Here is a 24,091-nt window from a genome sequence, read left to right on the forward strand (position 1 = left end):
AAACAATGACCTGAAATAGGCTAAAAACGCTCTGTAGAGCTGAGGAGAACTGAAATGAGTGTACAGCAGAGGTGTGAATCCTCAGCTGCCACAGATACAAACTGACCAGGATGAGTGGTTTCCACCCTTTAAATCTTCAAACCCTTGAAGGGCTGGTGTGTAGGATTTAGTGGCATCTAGCGGTGAGGTTGCAGATTGCAACCAACTGAATACCCCTCCCCTTCTAAGCATGTAGGAGAACCTATGGTGGCCACAAAACTCACTAGAGCCAGTGTTTTGTTTGTCCTTTCTGGGTAGACTCACAGGTCAGTCTTTTAATGCTTCACTCATAGAGACTGTGGACAATCTCCCAGGTTTCATTGTTTAAACTGAGTGGAAACAATTATAGAAAGAATTAAGAGAGAAACCCTGCATTGCAGAACCAATCCAAAGTTTTTAGGGCGGCCCTTCATATTAGGGCAGTGACATATAGTTCACTATGGAGGAGAATGGAGAAAGAGCATCATTTCTGGTAAGGCATGTCCTTGACAAAATGTAAGGGGCGTAGGTTTGTTAGCGGCTGTTTTCGCCGCTGTTCAAGCAACTGCCTTGCATTTACAAATCCCCAGACTTCAGTGGGTTGAGATCTCCGATCATCTGGTATCGCAAGACTAAGTTCTGGACTACTCCATGGAAGAGGACCCGCTCCCTATGTAAATATAAAGGGCTCATTCTAAGGTAACAAAAACACAACGATTCTTATTTTCAGGTGATTATACGCTAATTAAAACATACATGAATATTATGTTCCATTTCTGCCCATGGATCCCCCTAAACCATACACACTGGTCCTCTAAAACAAAGCAGTGTATACTTCCCCTTATTGCAAGGTCCATTATGTCTATGAGCTCTGAGGAGATCAACAAAAGAGTGATTGTTTCATTTGAATCATTTTTAATTTTTGACAAGGTCAAACTATTCAGCACTTTACAAAAGAAGGATCAGAGGAAAATACCTAAAAATAAACACCATCTTTGATAGCAGAAAAGGTGTTTTCTTCTTTTCCTATTCTGGTCATCATCTCAGGATGCCTGACAGTTATTTACTGAGCCCTAGGCAGGGGACCACTGACTCAGACCACTGGACAGGATTCCATTAGTGGGAAAGACAACGACTCCGGAAACTAAACGTTTCTATGAGCTGATCATCTTACTGTTAGATATGCATGCTTTTATTTAAAAGTAGACAGTCAGTTCCTTAAGCCTAGGCCACCAGGGTGACTCAGATATGCATGTTTTGGGTGTGTGTGTGTGTGTGTGTGTGTGTGTGTGTGTGTGTGTGTGTGTGTGTTTCAATGCACCTACCTGTACAGAGCTGCTGTGCGAATTTCCTGGTGAGGTTGAGGGAGACTCCTCTGAAGTTGGTGTTCCTCAGCAGATCGTACAGGTTGTAGCTCAACAACTCAAACACCAAACAGAGATGGTTCCTAAACATAAAGTGACGCTTCAGGTGGACTGCACAGAGACAGATTGAGAGACACACACACACACACACACACACACACACACACACACACACATACAGACAGATGGGAGACAGGGAGGAGGGTTGAGAGTTACAATGAAACAAGAATCAGGTCAGGCAAGAGTACTGGACAACATTAAAATCTATTTTTGTTTTAAAGGTGCAGTGTGCAGAATTTAGTGGCATCTAGTGCAATGGACTTGGCAGAAATGGAACATAATATTCATAAGTATGTTTTAATAAGTGTATTTCGTTCGTCTTAGAATAAGCCCTAAACATCTACATAGGGAGCAGGATCCTCTTCCACGGAGCCTGCCATTATGCACTACCATGTTTCAACAGTAGCCCAGAACAGACAAACCAAACACTGGCTCTAGAGAGGGCCTTCCATGTAGGTTCTCCTACACACTTGGAAGGGCAGAGGTATTCAGCTGGTTGCAATCTGCAACCTCATCACTAGATGCCACTAAATCCTATACACTGGTCCTTTAATTCCACACTTTTTCAGTCTTGTCTTACATATCTGAGACTTAAAATCCCAAAATGGCAAAGTAATCAAGTTTTAACACTTCAGGAGCACTTCTAGAGATGAACATATGACTGCCACCAATTCATTCAAATATGTAAGTTCATTAAATGTGTTCTTTCATCATTCATTCCTATTTGGAATTCACATTAGAGGCGACTTCATCCATCCGAACCTTCCCTTATTGATTCAAAGCAGCTCAATCATTATATCGTATTGTTATATTGTCATAATATGTTTTAGAATGGTAAGGCAAACTTAGGCTCCATTACTTTACTACTAGAAAAAAAAATGTAAATGGAAAATGGAAAAAAAATACTGAGAGGAGCTTGAGTTAAAATTTTTATTTTGCTTTTTGGTCTGCATGTTGTTTTGTGTACCAGTGCAATGAGTTGTGAGCTTCCTTCCTAAACGCTTCAGATAGTTAACTGTAAGAAGTGGACGACCATTACTGACAGAAGCAGCATGACTCTGTGGGTCGGGAGTGATGGTGGTAGATAAAAGTTACAGACTGTGCTGTCTTGCAGACTTGAACATCTGTCATCCTGCCCTTTTCTCTTTCTAATGAGGACCGCAAATGAAACATGCTTTCAGCTTGCTGTGTTTTAATCGTCAACAATTCTATAGTCTTTTATTTACCTTAATTATTGTCAAATACTGTAAATCTGTCCATCTATCATCTATCTATCTACAGGCAGTAAGAGATTAGTGTGATGAGAATGTCTGCATGTGGGGTTTAATGTTCAAGTTGCATGAGAGGAAAACAACGGACTTAAACATTTAAAAAAAACACACTAATCTAAGTCTACTAATGTCAGTGATACTGTTAAGAGTGGTGTGGACTGACACATTTGTAGAAAAAAAGTGCATCTGTGACAGATAACTAATAACACTTAAAATATCCTATATGTCTTACAGTTAACAAACCGCGCAGCTTCTCTTCTCCACTGTGAATGATTTGGATCCCACAATGTTTGATTTTCTTAAAGGTTGATACATTCAACAAGTTCAATGATTGACAGCTCTAATTTGACTGCCATCTGCCCATATTGGTGAGGGTCCGCGCAGAATGTACGCATCAACCAACTATGTAGACAACCAGGGTAGTATAAAGAGAACCACATCTGTGAGGTTGCCCATGTTTTATAACGAGGGTTCTGAATTGGATTAAGTTCTAAAATGTTAAGAATGCTGGGCATTTTTAACATAGGTTCTTTTATCGGTACGTGAAGAAAACCATGAGTGAGATTAGCTGATGGGAAAATATGGCTTTGGTGTAATTTGTGGTCGTGCTGCAGCCTTTCCTCTGCTCTCTGTGTCTGTTTGACTGAGGGCGGGGCTGAGCTCCTCCACCGCGCGCGCACACACACACACACACACACACACACACACACGGAGAGACAAGTTGACTACAACTAATCTTACTGTAAGTGCAATAAAACCTATGTCTGTAAAAAGCCGATGAGAGTACTTTATCAAACAACCTGTTCAACAAGCATAAACATTTAGAAAAGCGATATTTTCATTTGCTTTGTCTGCAGTCTCCCATTCACTGCCGGTAACTAACTAACTAATAATAATAATAATAATAATAATACTATTATTATTATTATTATTATTATTATTATTATTATTATTATTATTATTATTATTATACTATTATTATTGTTATTATTATTATTATTATTATTATTATTATTATTATTATTATTATCATTATTATTATTATCATTATTATTATTATTATTATTATTATTTTAGATTTGTGTCCAGGGAGTTATTATTGAGTTTATATTGTGACGCTATTATATAAATAGATTCTAATCCTGTTCTGGATTCATTCTTTTTTAATAATAATTTAAAAACAATCATAATTTTTTTGTGATGTAAAAAAAACATTAAAAGTATCGATAAAGAACTGGGCCGATAAGAGTCACTAAATTCCTAATGATAACCATCCCTAGTTATATGTGACCTCTGTGCCCTCACACCTCACTGTAATGTGTGCATGTATGTTGTCCATCTTACCTATGTAATATTTCATCTCAGTGTCATGCTTGTTCATGAGCTCCAGCAGGCGTAGTTCAATCTGTGCCTGGTTTAGAAACGCCTTTTTGTTCTTAATGATCTTAATGGCAACCCATTCCTGCTCATGGTGGTCGTAGGCCTTCACCACCTGCAGAGACATCAACAGACAGAAACATATGAATCAAAGCCTGATATCCCAGGCTGACAGAATGTTGGTTTGACTGTTTTTTATAATAAGCATTTTCAAACTATTTTGATGGTGTGCTGTCATGTATATAACATGTGTTGAGTGAGTCAGATACGTGTATTTCCCAAAATGTTGAACTTCCTTTAAAAGATACAGACAATAGTGGAAGTTCACTGATAGTCAGTAACTTGTTACTGACTGCAAGGAGGAACCACTTTAGACATCAGACAAATTGTAAACTGCAATTTCGTTTCAATCTTTGCGCCATGGCACTAAATATTGATCTGTTGACCTCCTCACCTGTCCAAAGGAGCCCTTCCCAATCAACGAGTCTATCTCATAGCGGTCCAGCCACTTTTCTCCATTTTTGACAATATAGTCATAGTTGTCGTCGTCATAGCCGTCGTTGTAGACTTTTCTCTCCTTCTTGGTGCTGCTGTCTTCTGGAGGGACCTGCTGGGCCCGCCGCTTCTTCTTAGTATAGTACACCTGTGGATGAAAACAGATTAGTATCGAACAGCTTAGGCTCCCAGCTCTGCTTTCATGGTATAGAAAGAACTCCAGATCATGTGTACAGTCCATCAAGGTTGCACAGAGTATGGGGTTATTAATTTAAATGTAAGTAATCACATCTGCTTCCTTAAGCTCCTTCAGTTGAGCCCTCAGACATTCACAGATGTTGAGAAGTTCACTGTCTGACACTCCTGTGATCACTACAGCTGTGAGTGTCCTTTGTCCACATCACTGGCCAGTTATGCACAAATGTCTCAGTGGTCCAAAGTTGCGTTATTGCTAAGTTTGTGGTCGCCCCATACAAACCTCTGCTGCTCAGGGTCAGGACCAACGCCTGCTTTCGCTTCTCATCCAACTCAGGCACTGCTGTCTGACTGCAGACCTCAAGTTTTTTGACCTTTGTTTGGGCTGAGTGTTATTGACAAAATAAATGCTAAACTAATTTTATTCACCTGACAAAAATGTAGTTAACAGATACTTATGGAAACACTACTAACCCTTACCTTGCTAGGTCATGTATTTGTTGTAGCTGACCTGCAGATATCATTCTCTTCTAACATCACTTAAATTCAAATCACCAACTCCGACAATTATCACTTGATATCATTCATTCAGCTCATGATGACCTAATTTCAAAATAGCTGATACAGCATGAAGTAAACCCTGTTAAGGGGTGAATCTTCTCTTTAAGCCAACTGTTTCTCCTGTCTAGAATATTGTTAAACTGGAGTGAGGAAACAGAATTTGTGCTGGAAAGCAGTTAAACAGCAGTTTTATTTTTACTTAACTGCACTTTGTTTCAAGTATATTGAGTCAAACCTGCTTCCTTTAGGAAGGTAAACACTGATACTGAATATATTTATCTTTCTGCAGTTTCTATACACCACCACTTCCATGTCCCAACAGTAAATCCAAATAACATTAACCCTTGGTGGTAAATAATCCTAAGAATGCTTTATCTCAGGTTTGACTTGATCCTTGAATCATGAAAGATCACATATGATGCAGAAAACAGCCAAATACATCAAAAATCTGAAAAGGTCAATAAAACAAGTGTGTGTGGTATAGACTGCCTTGTGTGTCATACCTCATTGATGTGCTTGTAAGTTTTGATGAGGTCAACAGAGAGTTTCCTCAATGGGGCGCTGGCAGGGTCTCTGAAACTAGGGGGGATCCTCCGCTGGAGTATGGTCATATCAGACAGCACCTACAGAGAAGAACATTTCATACACATGTCTCAAGTCTGAATAAGAACATAAGGACACTACCTTAGCATGGACATACAGGTTTATAGGTTTTAAATAGGATAATGTGCATAATACATCCACTTTAACACTTAATTTGTTAAGGTAGCATTTTTCAGTTAAGTACATCAATTTTGTCATTTGCATTTAAATGAACCTAACTTTGACTGGGTTCAGTAATTTTGTAGCCTTCAATGAGCCTGCTCTAAATGTTGTCAAATATTATTTAGTTAATTTGTTACTTCATAGGAAGTTTGTTAATATTAAGAAGGAAGATGATATACTACTGACTATACAATATATTTATACAGATACCACCTCAATCTGCTCACAGTGAGGTTATTGCAGCCACCTGCAGAAAAACATCATGTAGGCCATGTGTAGCCATCATTGCATTCTTTTGGTCACTCCCAAATCTCTGGAACACAGCCATTAGCCATTTCAGATCCACAGATCACATATTGAAAGGATTAGCAAATTTCCATGACCCTTGGATTATCTTTTAGAGGACAAAAATTTGGTCTTCTGCTATGCACCCAGAAGAAAACTGGCATTGTTATTGCTAGGCCTGAGGTGCTACAGCTGCCCAGAGTCTTCTACAGGATCATGGCATGAGCTTTCCCTGATGGTGATGTGATTCCTCGAGAGGTTAGACACACCTCACCAGTCTGGAAGCATATCAGCCATGACAGCCCCAAAACATCCAAAGCTTTAGGCATTTCAGGACAACTCACAAACACACACACACACACACACACACACACACACACACACACACACACACACACAGTGGTTAACCCAACGCTAACCTTAACCACTGACCCAAAAATCAGTGTTTTACCAATTGGGGGCACAGCTTTTGTCCTCAATTGGACAAGCTGTCCCCAATTAACTGGTCTTAAGTCTGAAATTTGTCCCTGAAAGTAGCCTATGCAGGTGCTGTTTTTCTAAGCATGTTTAAAAACATAAAGTGCATTTCTCAAATAACTGAACTGCATCTGAGGTTCCTCACACATTTTATACAGGTGTACACATGCCCACAGTGCACTGACTCAGAATGTCATACTGATAGATCATTGCTAACCCTGTCAAAGTAATGCTCAAAGTTATTGGATGTTGATTTTTGTAAAACCTCTGTTTGCGCAGTGTGAAAGATGAATTGATCATCTCAAAACCCCTTCCCCTAACAGCACCTGTCCAATCACAGCACAGCAACCATAACTAGGCAGCGCACAGGTGTGCATGGGGCTCTAGTTAGAGAGATATTCAGCATGTATTTTTATTGGGTTTCACAACCAAAGCAAAAGGGTATGAAATAGAGCTGGACTGATTAATGGTATATGGGTTGATATTAGCTTGTTGCAGATAGAGGTATCTGTGTAGATTTCTGCCAATAAGTATCTAAAAATTACAATACCAAAATGCCAAACTGGGTTTGAGGTCATTTAGAAACAGTGTCACAATTACATAGTTTGTACCTCAGAGGGCACTGACAAGCTGAATAAAAACAAGATAAATCTTCGTTCCATCTTCCATACCCATGTGCATATGTACATACAGTATATGTGTGTGTGTATTTGTGTGTTAAGTATTCCTATGCGGAGGGGTATAATGTGGATGGAGCATTTGAACACTGATGTTGGCATTGCCTACCATGCCAATCAACAAAATGTCTGACCTCTAACTTCAGAGTATTTGGACAAATTCTAATGGGAATATTTCATGATTCACATCTGCAAGACTTAACAAAAGAAACACATTTGGATGGAATGAGTTTTCAACAAATCCAAAGATCCAGTCAAAAAATTCAACGGCTACAGAACAACTCCAAAAATGACATGACAGTCATGGAGACCCTGTAGAAAACACACAGGTCATATTTTAAACTGTTCACCGTGTTCAAATATTTTTCAAAATATTTTTCCAAGCCTTTTGTGAATTCATGTTTTTCACAAAGTTTTCCAGGCCTGGAAAACACAATTTTAAAATTCCATGATTTTTCCAGGTTTTTCATGACTGTACGAACCCTGACTTTTCGCAGTAAGATATGTTTTTGGACATTACAGTAATTTTCATCTACAATTTCTTGTGAAGAGGTCCAAGAATCCCATTTATAGCCTGTAAGGTTTCAGATATGAACTCAATTAATGGATAATAGCCATGTGTAAAATAAAAAGATACAGTACCTACAGAGATATCATGTGCAGACCTTAAGATCAGTGATTAGTCAGCTTGGCTGCTTCTCTGATATTTTTAGAGATTGATAGTGAAGATAACTTTAAGCATGATAAAGAAAGGCTCAGTAATCTACTCCTCTTCAGTAACTCTAGTCATATTTTGTGCTTGTGCTCATCAATCTTTATCACAATGTAAACAATATTACTTTTTTATTAATGATCGTTTTCAATAGCACAGTTGGCATTGTTTTAATCATTTTCCAAAAGTGAATGACTGAATGTAAACACAATAATTTATAAATGAAAACATGACACAAGATAAAGTCTGTCACATCCCTCTGGTGTTGCAGTGCTGCTATGACAGTCAACAGGTGAAATATAACTCAATTCCTGTGCCAAAAGCATGTATGGCAGGACTGCTGTAACACTGGGTGTGTGTGTGTTACCTGCTGCTGCTCGGCCATGGAGTGGATGGAGCTGAAGGAGGGGTGTGTATGTGTGTGCTGGCTGGTCATGGCTGGCTCAGCGAGGGAGAAGCCCTGGGCAGTGGAGGAGGAGGAGGAGGAGGAGGAGGAGGAGGAGGAGGTGGGCGGACATCCTGAGCTGCTTACACCTGAGGAGAGAGAGAGAGATGATCAGAGAGGGAATCCTCAACATTCTAATCTGTTTCTTTGCCTCCAACAACACGGCTACTGCTGTTTATGGAGACCACATGTCGATCCTTCTGCAGTGATTATTACTTTCCATATTGGCCATACATACTGTACTGTCCACTACACAGCTCCAGTTGTCCAGAGAGAAACTGGACAGTTCGAAACTACGTCTTTTCTCGCCAAGTTTCAAAAACATACCAAACATTACAAAGCAGTCTCTTTAGCTGCTTGGACTCTGGAGCAACCCCAAAACTGAAGGAATAGTCATCTAAACCTAGGGCTGATACTGGATTTTTTTAGGTTAATACCAATTTTAATATCTGGGTTGAAAACAACAAGGACATAGTAGCACCTGTTTTTAAACATTAACACAGGAATTCTGATAAAGATCACCTCAATATGGTTAAAGATTAAAGTGCCCAATTTGTCTCTGTCTCTCTTCACAAATTTGCAAATGAATCTTACATAAAATGTTCCTGGATTGGCTTCAACTTTTCTCTCAAAACAAGAGACCTGCTTGCCAGGTTTGTAATAATAATAATAATAATATATTTCCACTGAATAACACAAGGCTGCCCCTCTCACGAATGCACACAACAACCCTTTAAGGCAACTTTCCCTCAGATTGAATCACAGCTCAAAAAAGACCATTAAGATCACCTCCCCATATATTACTACTAGAATAAATCCTGTGAAGATGAACATCATGTCAAAGTTTCTATCTGTTATACATTGCACTTGAACACAGCACCAGGCTACCAACATGAATGTACACTCTGCACCTGCACTATAGCTGCAGCAATTAGTTGATTCATCGATTAGTGGATCGTCAGGAAATTGAATGGCAACTATTTTAAAAATTGGATAATTGTATTAGTCTTTTTTTAAGCAACATTTGCTGCTTCTAGCGTCTCAAAAGTGAGAATTCTATGCTTTTCTGTGTCAGTACATGGCAGTAAACTGAATATCTTTGGGTTGTGGACTGTTGGTTTGACAAAACAAGACATCTGAAGACATCAACTTGGGCTGTGGGGAATTTTAACAGCTATTTTTCAATATTTACTGACATTTCATAGACCAAATGATTCATTGATTAATCAAGGTAAGAAGTGGCAGATTAGCCTACACAACAGAAAATAACAAGTCTGTATGTGCACTCCAAAGAACACTGCAGAGAAACAAACAGAACAAACCAGCCAACCGTTTTCACCCCACTACAACTATGATTTAGCAGTATTGTCATATACCTGGAATACAAAGTAAGAGTGTATCTGATAACAGAATAGCACTTGGCACTGCAAAGGTTTTGCTTTGCTTTGGCCTTGTTGACCCCATAATATTTTGCTAGTGGATAAAACAAACTTGTAGGTCGAAACATGAAAAATATGCAATACATGGCTGAATTCACTGATTCACAACAGCCAACCAGAGAGCTCTCTATCAGTGACTTCTTTTGTTGCCACTTCAACGTGCTCAATCGGCTGCTAATATGACCAACAGCAACAGCTGGTGGTCGGCTCAATGATATGACGGCTGATTGTTAATGCATCTGTTAGTCTCATCCTAAAGATACAAAAACAAACATAGATACACATCATTTTTGCATCTTTCTATGGGAAGTAGGGGAAAAAGCCAAACGTCCACCAAAAAGATATTTCCTCTAGCAGTGTGTAATATCAGTCGCTCTTTGACCTTTCAATGTAATCAAATGCTGGTGGACCATTGGTCTATGACACACACACACTGCAGAGTTCTTGTGATCATCATGGCTCAAGTGCAGGAGAGTGGATGCTTAGCTCACTGTTGGATCGTGGATCGAAGAGACATCAAGCTCTTTTTACAGAGATCTCCTGTTATAGCCATAAAGACGATCCATTATTAAGCCATCTTTGCTTTTTTATACTGAATCAAACAAAGCCTTGTGTGTACTTTAACAGAGCATGCCGGCATTCCGGATTCAGAGGCGTGACATGCAACGAAACAGTGTCAGCTCCCACTGTGCTGGTTGTCCCTTTTACACAGAAGTCAATTCAGTAGGGCTGTAGTCTCCTGGTCGACTAGTTGGTTGAAGGCTCTTGTCTGACCAAATTCTCATTGGTCGAATAATCGCTGTGTTACTTTCATAAGGAGAGAAGTGCTACATCAATAGCTTTCAAGGATTAATCCATTATTTCCTGCAGTGGGAGGGACAGACTAACAAATTACCTGTGAAAATAGGGTATTCAAAACACCCCCGTTGTTTTCACAACTTTGAACTCGCCAAACCTAATGGAGACTGCTAGGTCTAACTATACTGAACATTTACTAGGCATTTACTGAACGTTTACTGAATCAGTGTTTCTCTTGTAATTATAACGAGAACCCCCACTAGGCCAAAAAACGTTTTGGAGCCTCTGTATAGCACTGTTCTGTAAACGTGAGTCAACCTCTGTGTCGTTACCTAGGAAACTATTGGTAGCGTAACTCTGTTTAGGAATAGGGCATTGTGTAATATGCTTGCGTAGCAAGTGGGAAAGAGCTATCGGCAGGAAAGTGACGGTTGATGTGAGCGGAGCAGAGGAAAAGGTTAGCGGTAAGTTGTCAGTCTGGCAGTAAACATACAGTACAGACTCCAGTGTAACAGTTAATAAATGCTAAAAAGTCACATCTGCTGTTTCCCCAAGTGCTGGAAAAGTGAAGGGGGTTAGCTCCAAAGTTAGCAACAATAGGTTAGTCTAAATGTGTGGCTGCTAAGTTCACTGTGCACTCTGTACATCCAACAAAATAAAATAAAAGTGCTTTAAAGTGTGAAGTCTCTGTTCTGCCAGGTGGGAAATATCAACAACATGTAACACCAGTATTTATGAATGTGCTTAAAAATAAGGCAGCATCATTCAGCAAGGGGAAGTCCGGCCTGTCCATTTTGATGGATTTTTAAAATATCAGACTGCTCTATTTCATTAAATATAGACTGCTCTAAGACATACAGCATATTATATTATGTAATACAACATCAGATTCCCCCAAAAGCTAAAAAGAAAGTTAATTTTTTCCCTTCAACATTCAAGAGTTAAACCCATTCCAAAATGTGCTGGATGTCTATCATTCGCAGAAAACCTCCCTGTCAACCAGCAACAGTGACTACAACAGCTGTGAGTGCAGCTTGTGAGAACACGGGCCATAGTTTTGGGTCTGTTCTGTATATTCTGTGTGCCATGCTCAGATCTCTGATCTACACAAGTTCACTCATGTCTACATGAGCAGGGGTCTTGTTAAGGCTGATCATTCAGGGCTTCAACTCTGAATATTTTGAGCCTATCTCCAAACAGTTTTCATCTTTAAAAAGAGATATTTTAACGTAATAGAGCGGAACTTGAAGTTATGGAGGGAGGGGGGACAAATATTGTGCAACATGTCATAGACACATACAAGCCATGGATTAAGGATGTATTAAGGATGCAGGCAGTAAAGTTACTATTACAGTGAGCAGAGCAGTTTCTGCGGCTGTCTCCAATGTTTCAGGCTTTTCTCCACATTTCAGCACAGAGGTTGGTCCATAATAAAAATTGCACAGACCATAAAAGCCACTATTTGCATGAGATGCGCACACACAGAGCTCTTCATAATCACAAATCAACTTTCATCTATTTTGCCTCTTTCAGTTCTCTAGTATTTCACATATATAGCCATATGGATACGTCTGTCAAAATAGGCCTACAGTTATTACTGTGACTTGGGCAGGTCTGTAATGGGTTAGATTAATGTCTGAATCTCACCAATAATGTTGTTCAGGTGTCACTGAATGTAATCCAGGATTTTGCAGAAACATGAGTAGACCTTCTGATGTTCTGTTTGTTGCCCAAAGCTGTATGTGTTAGAGTCCTTCCTTTGAGTTTATTAAATACCTGCAGCATCACACAGCAGCTGAAAGTGATTCCAGGTTCATACAGTCAAACTGTAATAAAGCAGTCCTTCTCGGTATGAATCCTAAACTGTCAAGTTTATAATTACAGTTTTCAGTTTTGCTGTTTAAAGGTAAAGTCAGCGATTCTAATCCAATATGCTTTTTGTCTAATCAAGCGAATAGCTCCTCACAGTCCCCTAAATGTTCGTCCGTGTTTACAATGAAAAAAATAATAGGGGTTCATACACAGCACTGGCTCTGGGCATGTAAACAGTGGCTTGGTAAGAGCCACACACCACTACTCCAGCCAATCAGCAGGGGGCGTTTGTGCTCATGCACAGGACAGGAGGATATCATCAGAGCAGCATTTTTTTTCAAAGCTGTTTTTTTAATTGAAAAATTTCAATTTACAAACTCAAGAAGGATACAATAGCTTGCATTTAAACAGTAAGTACAAGCCAGTCATGAGAGCAGCTGTCTGTGTGAGGACATGAGTCTCCCATCTCCAGACCCGCTGAATGGTAGGGGAGGGCTGGCAAACTGGAGAGAGATAGGCTGTGTCCAATGCACATAGAAAGTGTTTTCTCACGGAGCAGATACGCTTCCATTTTATTAAATGTATCAACCCACACTGAATCCAAGACAGTCTCACAGAGACCAGCCATGTTTTTTTACGCTTAATTCTCTGTCGCGTTTAGTGAAGCATAATCTGAGCAGGCAGCTGTTTAAATCACACAAATATCCCATATTCATGTGTTTTCAACTTATTAACCATATCAATGAATCAATAAATACAAAGACTGTCGATTCCTTCCCATGGTGATGATATGCAAACTATTTTGGTTCAGTAATTTTTTGCTGTCAGTCAGCCTGGTGAAGGCAGTTAGTCTGGCTGCTGTCCTCTCAGCTCCCCAGGATCTGCAGCTGACAGACGGCTGCTTCTGTGGACAGAGATGCTGAATGCAGGTTGAGTGAGAAGAGGGGACAGTGTGGATGGACTGTTGTGCTCACATGAGACGAAATTTTTTTTTGCTCCTGATAATGTGTGAGAGGAACAGCAGTGACTCTACAGCTGATGCATTGCTATGGATTCCGCCATATTTCTCTTTTAGTCGTTGCCTTGGCAATGCACGTCCATGAATTTGGGGGGGCGGAGCTTCTGAAGGAGCACAAAGGGAGGGGTGTATTTGTTTAGGTGTTTAATTCAAATATCAACAATCTTTCTTCAAAATGATGACTATACCTCCAAATGCAGTGTCTCACAATATATTGTAGTGACATTGATGCATGCATGGAAGTGCTTCCATATAGCCTACTGAACACATCTCATCACTAAAGCAAATAATTACAGATATAACATTTTGCTGTACCATAAGTTAGTTGTTGCCTGAGTGGACAGACGGGTCTATCATTAAGCACAGACTGGAGTTTCAGTGTTATTAGTGTATTCGGGGGAATTGATGGTCGGTTCTTCAAGGAGATGAACTTTTTACTTCCTCAGATACACCTTTTTAGTTCCTGACAGTAATAAATAGAAGCTATGGGATAGTCAGCTAAAGGCAGCTAAAGGCAGACATGTCACTGCAGTGTAAAATCTATATCTTTATCTCTATATGTTAGGGCTCGACATTAAGGCTTGTCTGCTTGTCCGGGGCAAGTGGATTTTTTCAATAGGACAAGTGGAAGAGAAATTTACTTGCCACACTGAAGTTAAATGACATTAAAAAAAACCTGTGTCTTGACGTTATGTGTAGTGTTTCCCAAACCACTGCCAGACTCCCTGCTGCTCCGGAGAGAAACAAATAAAAACAAATGTAATGTATACTAGTAGGATAGCGGGAGTACTAGATGCACGTAAATGCCGTTTAGCCACCTCTCAAATTCAGCAATAGCATTTACACAAACTTTCATCACTTTACAGCTGCTAGCTCAGACTGGCTTCCTACTGCAGTTTGTTGTAGCTTCTAGGAGCGCTCGTTTTGTTTTCTGTTCTAACATTGTATCCTTGTATGACACGGAGACAGCTCTTACTGTTAACATTGACCAACAAACCACCACCAGTTTCTGCCACGCGGGTGTTTAAAACAAACAAAACCTCCGTGCTGAAGCTAGCAGGCAGACTGAGGCCGCATTCATTGGACAGACAAATGAATCAGAGTTGAGAGGATGATGTATGACATAAACTGACATGTGCATCATCAAATAATAATGTCAGACAAAAGACAACAAAGTAAGAAGCAAGAAAAGCTCTTCAGTGAAGCTTAAGTTTTTTAAATTGACATTAGTGTTGTTTTAACTGTCCAGTTAATCAGGTGCTGCTGATTTAAATTACAGTAATGTAAATGTAGCTGATAGTTTGGATAGCTTGACTTCTGATGCATTCCCACCATGTGTCATTTGTCCACAAATACTGTAATTAACATCATATAAGTTAAAGTTCTGCTTCATGCTCAGTCAGACTTTTAAAAGGAGGGCTTTTTACATTTTCAGAGTAAGTGAAGGAATCAGGAGAGAGGAGACAGAAGTGAGGAAGAATTGCAGGATGTAATGGTGTTGAAAGAAAAACAGGGAGAGAGTAAAGAAGACTTAAAGAAAAAGTTTAAGGAGGAAAGAGAAGAGAAGCACATAGAAGCAGCCCAGGTGTCCGGTGATGGAGAGACATGAACACATTCAAAGCAGGAAGCAAAAAAACTGGTAAGGTCTGACTTACACCTTTATGTAGATGAATTACTGTTCTCCAAATATTTTTAAAAGCACAATCTGTTATCCCAATGTAAACAAAATGACATCCTAACAAACAAAACAAAGCATAAGATTAAAACCTGCTATAAAAGGACTTACAGATATTTTAACACAAGTATTAACACTACACAAAAACTTTATTAACATGTTGTATTAAGCTGTGTAAAGGATGTTATCCTCAACTGTAACTGTTGCAGCACTAAAGCACTGAAACTGACAGATAGTTTCAGTTATTAAAAAACACAAAATGTTGATTCATCATTCATCTGACTGATTCATCCAAAACTCAAACTGTTGTCTTGATTTGGCTTTAAGTTTGAGCAAATTAATTCCCCGTAAGTTAGTTTTGTTCTTTTGTTTTATTACAAACACTGATCTTTACTAAGGACCATATAGATGGTGTGAGAATCGAGATTTGTTTATAAGACAGAGACATCTATCATCCATAAGGCCTATGTTTATTTCTGTGTTGTAAATAAATATGATTCATATTTAAAATTAGGTGAATAAATATTGTATATATTTATTTTACAAATTTTTGTGCACCTGTTTCATTTCAGCTCAGTATAGAGAAATACACCCATACGGACAACCGCCTTACTGCGTGTGTCTATGACGACACTGTCAACACCACATATCAATGACATGCCCGCCCGGTGAAAAAACTAGTAGTTTCAGAGGGCCTACGACCCCCCCTGAAAAAAATCCTAGGAGAAACACTGTCAATCATCATTATTAATTGTCAATGATGATCAATGATTAATCTATAGAGCTCATATTGAAACAGACTTTACAAAGTGCTTTGCAATTCAGGATCAAATGAAAAGATCATTGCCAGGAAAGTAATGGCTTTAATAAAATTCATACATTGAATCATTTATATGTTGACACTGTTTGGTACTTCCAACTGTTTGTTTGTCTGCATTATGCATTCGCAAACAAAATGAAAAATTATAATTATAGTCATTTTTACCCATAGAAGTGACTTTTGTGCCTGGACAAGTGAGAGGTAAATCTGCTTGTCCAAAAGACAACTGCATCAAAAAGTTAATGTCGAGCCCTGTATGTGTGAATACGTCTGAAGCTTTTATTGTGAAGCAGCAGCAGGAATACAGTTTGCATTAGCAGTAACTTAACGCAGCATATACAGCTCTGGCTTAAAGACAGTATGCCAGAAAACAGTGAAACTTCTATCAATTACTGTAGATCAAAGAAAGAACAGACATGTAGGAACTAAACTCCGAACCAGAGATTCAGTTACAAGCTACAAAAGTAGTGAGAGCTGAACATGGGAAAGGCTTTTCAAAATGCTGTTTTCTCTCTCTTCACTTGTACACCCACAGCTGTGGATCAGTTTAGTGCAAGACACAGCTTGGTTCATGGGGAAGTCTGGCATGGACTGGCCCTGCATGTCAGAGCAGCTAAAGCAGGCTTTACAGAGTTTTTGGGAAAAGGCCATTAGGTGGACAACTATAGATTTACATAAGGAGGGGAAACTCAGGTAGTAATGCAGAGCTCCTGTGCTCTAAGAACAGTACTGTTACTCCTTATACCAGTCACAGTAAAAGAGGTTTCAGAGTGGCAAAATGCAATCTATTTTTATATCACTATAACATCATTCAGGGGAAGTATTCTTAGTGAACATAAAAGAATAACTTTAAGCAATTATAGGCTCCTCACCAGTATTGTCTTCCATATACAGTGCGGGCAGTTCTATTCAGTGCTCAACATTTTTCCAAATGGCTGCCTGAGATTTTAAATAGAACTGTGTGGCTAATAGAGGCTCCATTTGTGAAAACGAAAACCAGTCAGCAGCTCTGCACCTCAGTGTTGAACTGCATGTGTGTACTTGTGCTCTATTTGTGTGATAAGGTCGAGAATGTAATCCAATCACTGTCAATGGGACTGTTGTGGTGCTCTGGGTCCTGGCCTGCTTACAGACATGACACTGCTGGAGAGAGAGAATATCTGCCTAGTACTGGGAAATCTGCACCGTCTCTTTAAGAGACTGAGAGGCACTCACAGCACTTCCTCACTCTGGCATCCCCCTTCTTGCACTGCCATTGGTCGGGGCCCCCTCTTTCTCTGTCAGCTGATTCGCTGCTGGTATCTAAGGGCTGGCTGGCCAGGACTCTATAAATAAACCCAGTGCTGTCTCAGCAACCAGCGTACAATACTCATTAGCTACTTCTCTCCCTCCTCTTCCGCCTCCCTCCTGCTAAGCATGTAGCTTCCAATAGCAGGCCTGGCTTTCAGCAGCAGTCTGACATACTCTCCCCTAGCAACCCAACCCACCCTACCAGTCACGCTCTCCTCCCCCTTTCCTTCATCATCCTTCCTGCTTTCTCAAACCTCTCCATCTATGAATCTGCATTCTCTCTTCCATTTATCCATCCATCATCTATACATCTCTCCCTTCCATCTTCCCTCCTTTCTGACGTCAATCAGACAACTGCTCACTATCCAACCATTTTCTCTTTCTCTGCTAACAGTTTCAACTCCCCATCAGTGTTGTGTGGATGCACAATGATGCAACAATATTAAGAATAACTGAGAGGAGTGATTCTAGATAGCATAAGAACACACACAACAATCACAAACTAATGCTTCAACAAGTGGCTAGATGATGAAAAACAACACTAAGCCAACTGTGTTTACACCACCAATATACTACCACTCCATCACACTGAAGACCACCACATAAACACACCTTTAAAATGAATACTCAAATTAGAAATGAATTCAACAATTGCATTTATAGTTATCTCAAATTCACCTGAATGATATAAGAGGACTGTAAAGCACTTTTACTTTTATCTTCACTGTAGTTGACCACAATTTTCCTGGATATACAGCATCCCTGCTCAGTTACAGCTCTGGTTATCCACAAGGCTCAAATCACAATATTTCTGTGGATAGCAATACTAACTGGTTCAGATGTGGACTTCGCTTTGCAATCATACCCTTGTAATGTTAATGTAAGAGAAAGGCAGGTGTGAATAGATATAGTTAATGGCTAGTAGTTAGCTAAATCCTAAAGAGAAACTTCAGGATTTTTCAACCTGGACCCTATTTTCCCATCTTTTTGTGTCCAAGTGACTACAAGGGACAACAGTTTTTTTAAACTGGTCCAGTACTGAGCAAGAGTGCTGCAGCCAGCAGCTACTAAACGGGCTGCAATGTGCTTCCACTAAAAGTGCTTGTTTTTGCCACCGACAGGCTCACATTGATATTGTAAGTGTCTGACAACATTATGGAAAGGACCATACAGAGAAATAAAACGTTTTTCTTTACCTTTCGCTTGATCAAGTCTGTTTGTTATTGTGTCAAACCAAGTCTCACTCAAGGAGAAGTCTCATTCTGAAATCCTGCGAGAGTTGAAATGTTGTCGAAATAAGCAAAATATTTAGACATGACTTTGAAAATCGTTTAGACAAAACTAAGCTAAGATTTCTGTACTCCAACAACATTTAGCTGATTTCGACAACAACTCAACTCTCGCGAGATTTCAGAACGAGACTTCTCCTTGAGCAAGACTTGGTTAGATACAATAACAAACAGACTGGATCAAGCAAAAGGTAAAGAAAAACTTTTATTTCTCTGTAGGGATCCTTTCCATAATGTTGTCAGACACTTATTATATCAATCTGAGCCTGTCAGTGGCAAAAACAAGCACTTTTAGTGGACATTGACAGGGCACTATTGCCTCAAAGGATTCCATTGCACCCAATTTAGTGGCTGCCGGCTGCAGCACTCTCGATCAATATTGGACGATTTTCAAAAATTGTTGACCCCATTATTCACTTAGACACTAAAGATTGGAAAGTTGGGTTCAGGTTGAAAAATACCGAAGTTTCCCTTTAAGTTAGCTCCAGTGGCTCCAAGGTGAAGAAATGTATGATTTACCACATCTTCTTCTTTCAGCTGTTCCCATTAAGGGTCACCATAATGGATCATCCGTTTCTATCTCTTCCTGTCCTCTGCATCTTCCTCTGTCATGCCAACCACCTGCATGTCTTCCTTCACCATATCCATAAACCTCCTCTTTGGCCTTCCTCTTTTCCTCTTGCCTGGCAGCTCCATCTTCAGCATCCTTCTCCCTATATAACCAGCATCTCTCCTCAGCACATGTCCAAACCATGATTTATTATGTGTACCTAAACTTACTGTGAAATGTTAATTTGGCATAAAAATGGCTAAAAGGCATTTAGCTAGTTACTGACTGGTTTTTATTTTGATTGTGACCTGCTTGGCTAACAGCAGCAGCGGGGTCAGTCGACTGTTGAGCCAGCATTGCCTTTCCTTTTGTAATTCTAGCGGCAGTGAATGGTGACACAGCGTCTTTATATAAATTCTATAGTCTACAGTCATGAACACACACAGAAATAGTGATTTCATGGCAGACCAGATCGCAGAGCTCTCTGAAACAGAGAGAAAAAGATGCATTTCAATGTACCTGGTGTAGTGTGGACAAACTCTTCTAATTGACTCCTACTGACTGTTGTGGTCCCAGGATAAATGCTCTGCATGGCATCAGGTTTTACTATCAACTGGTTAGCAAAAACATGACAGTGAGCTAGAGCGTGAATGAGGAGAGGGACCGGTGGTAGCGAGAAAGTTGATGAATTGGATTAATAAAATGTAATTTTTTTTATTATTTCACAGCAGTTATGCTCTAGAGCACAAATAAACATGCCCACCCCACACACCTCTGCTCAACCCTACAGCGGTACACCGCACTGCCTGATTTGGTCTGAATCAGGCCTGACATGGCATGCAGCCTGTGCACCCCGAATGACAGGCACACAGAGAGTGCCAGTAAAAACAATCAGTTTTGCTGGTCCACTGGCTCAAAAATATATTTTTTAACAGGCCACTGGAATGTGTCCCAGTATGCCCAATGGCTAGTACATACTGGCCGTAACCTACTGTCGCAGCTGTAAAACGGTGGATAAATTGTTTTGAGCATCACACAGCCCCTGCAAAATGATAGACATTTGTCAAAATTTAGAACGCACAATTTTAATGCACAATTATGCTTCATTTATTACAGCAAAACATCTTTGGAAAGCCTTTAGTTGGTTTCAATTGTTTAAAGGCAGTGGTAAAAACTAAGTACATTTACTCAAGTACTGTACTTAAGTAAAATTTTAAGGTACTTGTACTTTCCTGGAGTATTTCCATTTGATGCTACTTTATACTTCCACTCCACTATATTTCAGAGGGAAATATTGTACTTTCTACTCCGCTACATTTATTTGACAGCTTTAGTTACAAGTTACTTTTCAGATTAAAATTTAACATAAAATAACATAATGATGAGTTACACAACATTGTTAAAGATTAAATAAATGGTTCCCAAACTTTTTGGCTTGTGGCCCATTACAAAAAAAGATCAGTGTGTATTTATGTCTCTTTGTCATATTTCAGATGTCTTTGAGTTGTTTGCACCAAAGAGACATTTCTCCTCACATGGCTTCAAACAAATAATTGTTTATGGTCTAAAGAGGTGAAACTCAATAAACCCGATATTTCACAAAAATGCAAAGATTAAAGAAAAATTCTGGAAAATTAATCCAAATTCAATTTTATGTAGCCGAACTATGTTTTTACTCCTTTCCCACCCATCTATCATCTCAACACGCCTCAGATTTATCTCATGACCCTCACAAAGCAGTTCAAACTAGCTCCACCTCCAGCAGCTACAACAATAAAATGCTGCTTAAACATTGACTCATCAGTATTAATAATGTACTTTGTTAAATTTATTTAACATATCAGTCACAGCCGTATTTTCTGCAAAACTTTTACATTAACACTTTAAGTAAATTTAGCTGGTAATACTTCTATACTTTTACTTAAGTAAGATTTTCATTGCAGGACTTTTACTTATAATGAACAGTGTTTCCCCTATAATAGTACAGGCCTGGCGGGCCGCCAGGCTACCAAGAACCCCTGCCAGGCCAAAAATTATTTTTTAAATGCCAAGAATAACGCCAAATATCCATTCATTCGGAACTCAATGGCGTTTGGGAGCCTCTGAGCAGTGCTGTTTCGAAACGTGAGTCAACGTCTGTGTCGTTGCCTGGGAAACTGCAGGTAGCCAGTGAGTGGTTAAGCGAGAGAGCGAGCGTCAGAAAAGTGACGGTGAATGTGAGCAGAGCAGAGGAAAAGGTTAGCAGTAAGGCCGTATTCAGATCAAATCAGGCGGTGCGGTTCAGCCGCAGGGTCGAGCAGAGGTGTGTGGGGGTGTGGGCGTGTTTATTTGTCCTCCGGAACATAACCGCCATGAAACAATCAGAAAATAACGCTTTACTCATCTGATTCACCAACTTTCTCACTTTCTCCCTCTCTTCATTCACTCTCTCCTTAAGTCTCTGACAACAATCCTGCACCTCTATCAGTTACAAGAAACAGTCAGAGACAGCTTCAGTCAGCTGCAGTAACATTACTTGTAGTAGTTGGTTGAGACTGTGAATATGTCCAGTAAGTGACGTGCAAGAAATAACATTATAGCATATACATTTTTTGCAAGTCAGGTGGCTATATTATGGATCAACAAATAAACTTGTTGACGTTTGCTATCGCTTTCAAGTTAGCTCTAAGAGACTCAACATTAGCTTATGTTATATCACTGCAACAGAGTGCATTATTCGGGCATTTTCAGCAGTGTCTCTGGGAAACTGGGCATGCTTGTCATCCATCATAGAAATTGATCATAAGATTGTGGTGTTTTTAAAACTTCAGTGTAAAGACTGATGTTTATTGCAACTTTGGCAATATCTGCTGCCTTACCTTTGTAACACAGCTCCGCTCGCTCACTGGAGCTGCTCCAGTCAGCAGATGCTTCTCTGTGCCATCTGTGGCACAGCAACATGCACAGCCTTCAGTGTTGATAGGCTATTACTCGTGACTTGTAACCAATCAGACAGTGCTATGGGCAGGACATTGCTTGAGACCACAGAGTGGTGACTACAGACCATGGATGTATAAGAGCTGGATACCGGACTCAAAATGGTGCCCATTCAGTCCTATAGGAATTGCTCGGCTGGCGCATATACCATAAAAATTTTCTAGCTTCTGAGTTTGCTTCCGTGTTGTGCGGCCCACTGAATATGCGCAGTAGTGTTTCCCCCCCGCCTCCATCCGTGAGGTCCCGCTTGGCCCATTACATTGTGATGACGTCACAGATGTTTAAATTGCTTTTCTCAGCTCGAGGGAAGTTTTTACCAATATAAAACCTCCCAACTTTTCCCAGTGGTCACTCGCAGTATTGCAGCGAAAAATTCCCCTGTGGCCCAAAAAGCATTTTCCCCATAGACCATTGTAAAAGAGACATCTGTAAAACTGTTGACAGGACACCTCGAACTGCAAACAAGGTCATTTATGGCTCTTCTATTATGAATTTTTGATCTGTGGAGGTTTTATATTTGTAAAACTTTCCTTGAGCGAAGAAAATCGATTTAAAAAAATCTGTGATGTCATCACAATGTAAAGTCTATGGGCCGAGTGGGAACTCGCGGACAGGGCGAGCAGGAGAAATTCTCCTGCACACATTCAGTGGGCTGCACAACGTGGAAGCAAACCTAGAAGCTAGAAACTTTTTTTGGCGTATGTGCCAGCCAAACAATTCTTATTGGACTGAATGGGGGCCATTCTCAGTTCAGTATTCAGCTCTTATAATACATCCATGCTAGAGACAGAAAGAGGCGGCCGCATCAGAGCCAAAGTAGCGCATATCAGCAATTGGTTTAAAAAAATAACAATTCCAATAATCGAAAAAATGCTGAATATCGGATCCGATAATCAGCCAGGCCAACACAGTGCAGCATTACCTGCTAAACATCGACATGCCAGCTTTAACATTATGAGCATGTTAGCATGCTGACATTAGCATTGAGCTCGGAGCACCAACGTGCCTAAGTACAGTCTCACAGAGCCACTAGCATGGCTGTAGACTCTTAGGGCCCTATTTTACCGTGCAAGCACAACCACGAGCGCAGTGTGGTAGGTTTTAGGCACACGGACAGTGTGGGCGTCTCCATGCGCACCTGCTATCATGTATGTGCAGCAGCACAAAATTCAAAAGGGCTGGATGAAGGTGAATATAGATCAGTGGGTCTGTTGATTAATAAATATTCTCTCAGCCAGTCACATCACTGCTCTTATAGCTCTGAAATAGCTGAAGCAATAACAATTAAGCATGATAACAACAGCTCAACAAATGGAAAACTTTTCTTCAGGAAATGTCTGGTTCCAAAAAAAAACACAAAACAAAACATGAAGCCGTTTATATGATTGCATTGGACCAAGGCTATTTCAGTCATAATTCTAATGTATCTCTCCTCGTAAATGGTCACATAATTTAGTAATTAATGTTACACAACAGTGTTTGCACCGTAATGTGTTTCAGGAAAAAACATGAGATGCTAAAAAAAGTTGACCTGACGTCTCCTTCATAAAAAGGCAGAGTATTAAGTTATAACCGACCAGTCTGATGTGTGTAGAGGTGTCTGTTATATTTTATTTACATTATACTATAGCAGCCTGGTGACATTAGGTGATTTAATGAAGGTAAACACAGTGAATGACTGTCAGTAATGGCACTGTGCTCTGGTGCAGCACTTGAAGAACT

General features: G+C 39.8%; 1 protein-coding gene across 3 annotated transcripts in view; it reads right to left on the reverse strand.

Annotated features, from left to right (window-relative positions):
* dyrk1b (dual-specificity tyrosine-(Y)-phosphorylation regulated kinase 1B) overlaps positions 1-24,091 on the reverse strand; it is a 93,948-nt gene that overhangs the window by 12,946 nt on the left and 56,911 nt on the right. For all 3 annotated transcript variants that reach the window (XM_044358489.1, XM_044358488.1, XM_044358487.1), the window contains 5 exons: positions 8,625-8,791; positions 5,845-5,964; positions 4,545-4,733; positions 4,058-4,205; positions 1,344-1,493 (listed from right to left, as the gene is read on the reverse strand). In XM_044358489.1, coding sequence (XP_044214424.1) covers positions 1,344-1,493; positions 4,058-4,205; positions 4,545-4,733; positions 5,845-5,964; positions 8,625-8,693 — 676 coding nt within the window. In that variant the 5' untranslated portion in view covers positions 8,694-8,791. The remainder of the gene's footprint in view (positions 1-1,343; positions 1,494-4,057; positions 4,206-4,544; positions 4,734-5,844; positions 5,965-8,624; positions 8,792-24,091) is intronic.

Source organism: Thunnus albacares, chromosome 8 (assembly GCF_914725855.1).
Source record: "Thunnus albacares chromosome 8, fThuAlb1.1, whole genome shotgun sequence".
Taxonomy (NCBI): domain Eukaryota; kingdom Metazoa; phylum Chordata; class Actinopteri; order Scombriformes; family Scombridae; genus Thunnus; species Thunnus albacares.